Genomic DNA, 3356 nt, shown 5'->3' with positions numbered 1-3356 from the left:
TACATTTGGTTTTTCTTGCCTAAATGTAGAACCTTACTTTTTTCACCATTGAATTTCATTTTGTTAGATAGTGCCCAGTGTTCAAGTCTGTCCAGATCCTTCTGTATCTTAAGCCTGTCTTCTGGAGTGTTGGCTATTCCTGCCAGCTTGGTGTCGTCTGCAAATTTGATGAGTTCCCCATCTATCCCCTCGTCCAGATCATTGATGAAGATGTTGAAGAGCACTGGGCCCAGAACAGAGCCCTGAGGCACCCCACTACACACTTCCCTCCATGTAGATGCGGTTCCATTGAGGACCACACGCTGAGTACGGCCAGTCAGCCAGCTACGGATCCATCTGGTGGTGATGCTGTCTAACCCACATTTTTCTATCTTATCAAGTAGTAGGTTGTAATCTACTTTGTCAAATGCCTTACTGATGAGAAGCGAAATGTCTTCAAACAGAAAAACAACAACAAGAAAGTCCAGTTGCCTGGTGAAAAAACATCTTTGAGATAAGTTAGCAATGGCAAATCTGGTCCCAGTTGCTGTCGTAACCTAAGGACTGCCTCCGCTCCAGTCAAAGCAAAGCCTCCGCTCCACTTTTCAATACTCACTTCAGTCTGATCGCATCTTCACCCACCGGATCCCTCCGACAGCGACGACGCTTCTTGCCTTGGCGTGGTGCAAATCCTGGCGGGAGCCAAAGAGATCCGTGCTCCCGATGCTGAGCTCGACGGATCCTCCACACCCCGATAAAGATCGCCAGAGCCAGCACGAGCGCCCCAACACCCACGCAATAAATGAGGGGCCCGGAAAAACGGGAGATGGAGGCCTCCGGATCTGGTTGAGGAAAAAGGAAGACTGTCAAACGTCCGTCTCGTGCTCTTCCCTGCTGCCTCCGTTTTTGAACCCATCTACACTACCGTCTTTAGACCAGTTTCATATCCGTTCAAAGCTTCTCCTTCTCAAGCCAAGAATTTGGGTTTGATGGACAGGCTGAGAATTCCTTGTCAAATTTCCTCATTGAACTTCCACACATAATGAAACACGTGTACAGATAGTCCTCAGGTAACAACCTTAATGGAACATCCCTGTCGTGGTCCTAAGTCATAATGGTCATAAAGTGGGGTCAGCCGAAGTGATGGGCGACAGTTTTGTCTAGTGGTTAAGGCACCAGACTAGAAAGCAGAAGGCCGTGAGTTCAAGTCCTGCCTTAGCCATGAAAGCCAGCTGGGTGACTCTGGGCCAGTCCCTCTCTCTCAGCCTAATCTACCTCACAGGGTTGTTGTTGTGGGGAAAATAGGAGGAGAAAGGTGTGTTGGATATGTGCACAGCCTTGAGTTAATTGTGTTACTCTTTATTCTTTTATTTTTTATTGGCCAAGTGTGATTGGACACACACATAAGCTCTCAGTGTGCATACAACAACAAGTGATAAATTATGGTCATAGTCATAAAATACAATCATCATAAATCATAAGATACAACACTCAGTGATAGTCATAGATTAGGGGTCTTCAAACTTGGCCCTTTTATGACTTGTGGACTTCAACTCCCAGAATTCCTCAGCCAAGCAAGTTTGAAGACCCCTGACTTACAACAATTCATCATTTAGTGGCCTTTTGAAGTTACAACTGCATTGAGAAAAAAGTGATTTATGCCCTTTTTTTCGCACTTATGACCATTGCAGCATCCCCATGGTCACGTGACTAAAATTCAGACGCTTGGCAACTGACTCATATTTATGACAGTCACAGTGTCCCATGGGGTCATGTGTTCCCCTTTTGTGACCTTCTGATGAGCAAAGTCAATGGAGGAAGCCAGATTCACTTAACAACTGTATGATTCACTTAACAACTGCAGCAATTCACTTAACAACTGTTGCAAGAAGGGTCGTAAAATGGGGCAAAATTCACTTCACAAACGTCTCAGCAACAGAAATTTTGAACTCAATTGTACACTTAAATCGAGGACTACCTGCACACAAGGGTGGGAGAGGAGTGTGCAGGAGACACTGTGTGTGTTGGGGAGGAGAAATGCCACATCTTTTCTTTCTTTCTCTCTCTCTCTCTCTCTCTCTCTCTCTCTCTCTCTCTCTCTCTCTCTCTCTCTCACACACACACACACACACACACACACACAAACACACACACACTTTCTCTATCTCTCTCTATCTTTCTATTTCTTTCTCTATCTTTCTCTCTATCTCTAACTCTCTCTTTATCTTTTTCTCTATATCTTTCTGTCTCTATCTCTATCTCTCTATCTTTCTCTCTCTCTCTCTCTCTCTCTCTCTCTCTCTCTCTCTCTCTCTATCTATCTATCTATCTATCTATCTATCTATCTCTTTCTCTCTCTTTCTATCTCTAACTCTCTCTCTCTATCTCTTTCTCTCTCTCTAACTCTCTATCTATCTATCTATATCTCTATCTATCTATCTATCTCTATCTCACTGGTTCCCAACCTTTTCTATACCCCGCACCCCTAGAACACCTCTGATATATTCCCGCACTCCTTACAAAAGTTCGAAATAACAGCAACAAATTATGCATATGCACTATAATTTTGAAAACCCAAGTTTTCGCGCCCCCTGGAATATCATCTCGCACCCCTGGTTGGGAACCCCTGCTCTATCTCTATCGCTCAGAAATTCCTATTAATGTCCCTACGTACCATTTTTGACAGCTTCAAGCCAGGCTGCTACCACTTGGTGCGGGATCAGGGATGACAAAATCTCTTTGGCCATCAATGAGCCCAAAAGGTTCAGGGCAGACATGGCAGAGGTGGGGCACTGCCCTTGACATGAGCTCCCCTCCACAAGCAGAAAGATGGTATACCTGGAATCAAAGAAGAAACAAAGGTGGCCGATAGGCAGAGTGACCCTATTTTCCTGGAATTACTTCCTCCATCTATCACCCAAATGCCTGTCCTTCCAACCGTTGGAGCAGCCAGAGCAATGGGGTTTTCCACCCATATTCCGAGAAGATTTCTGTAGGCTGATATGCAATGCTGTCTCCCCACAGAGATGAAATTTCGTAACATTTTGCAGAACTTGGAAAACCTTATAAAGATTTATCTATTTATAAAGAGCATTGCTCTTTATAAAGGATTGAGAATGATGAGATCCTGAAAGGAATGTTGACATGAACTTTATCGTAATCGCATCTAGCTAGGACAGGGGTAGGCAACCTTGGCTCTTTTATGACTCGTGGACTTCAACTCCCAGAATTCCTGAGCCAGCATGGCTCAGCTTGGAAACCTCTCCCTTTCCCCTCAGCATGGCTGGCTCAGGAATTCTGGGAGTTGAAGTCCACGAGTCATAAAAGAGCCAAGGTTGCCTACCCCTGAGCTAGGACTTAAGGACACAGTTTGATCA

General features: G+C 44.8%; 1 protein-coding gene across 1 annotated transcript in view; it reads right to left on the bottom strand.

Annotated features, from left to right (window-relative positions):
* The window catches only part of LOC107296661 (notch receptor 4), a 48576-nt gene that overhangs the window by 18512 nt on the left and 26708 nt on the right, over positions 1 to 3356 (bottom strand). Inside the window, exons 15-16 of the mRNA XM_029286161.1 lie at positions 2654 to 2817; positions 596 to 821 (exon numbers count right to left, since the gene is read on the bottom strand). Of these exons, the coding sequence (XP_029141994.1) occupies positions 596 to 821; positions 2654 to 2817 (390 nt within the window). The remainder of the gene's footprint in view (positions 1 to 595; positions 822 to 2653; positions 2818 to 3356) is intronic.

Source organism: Protobothrops mucrosquamatus, unplaced genomic scaffold, assembly GCF_001527695.2.
Source record: "Protobothrops mucrosquamatus isolate PMUCROS unplaced genomic scaffold, P.Mucros_1.0 scaffold_204, whole genome shotgun sequence".
NCBI lineage: Eukaryota > Metazoa > Chordata > Lepidosauria > Squamata > Viperidae > Protobothrops > Protobothrops mucrosquamatus.
The sequence above is the reverse complement of the archived record's forward strand: the minus strand, read 5'-3'. Positions and strand labels throughout refer to the sequence as shown.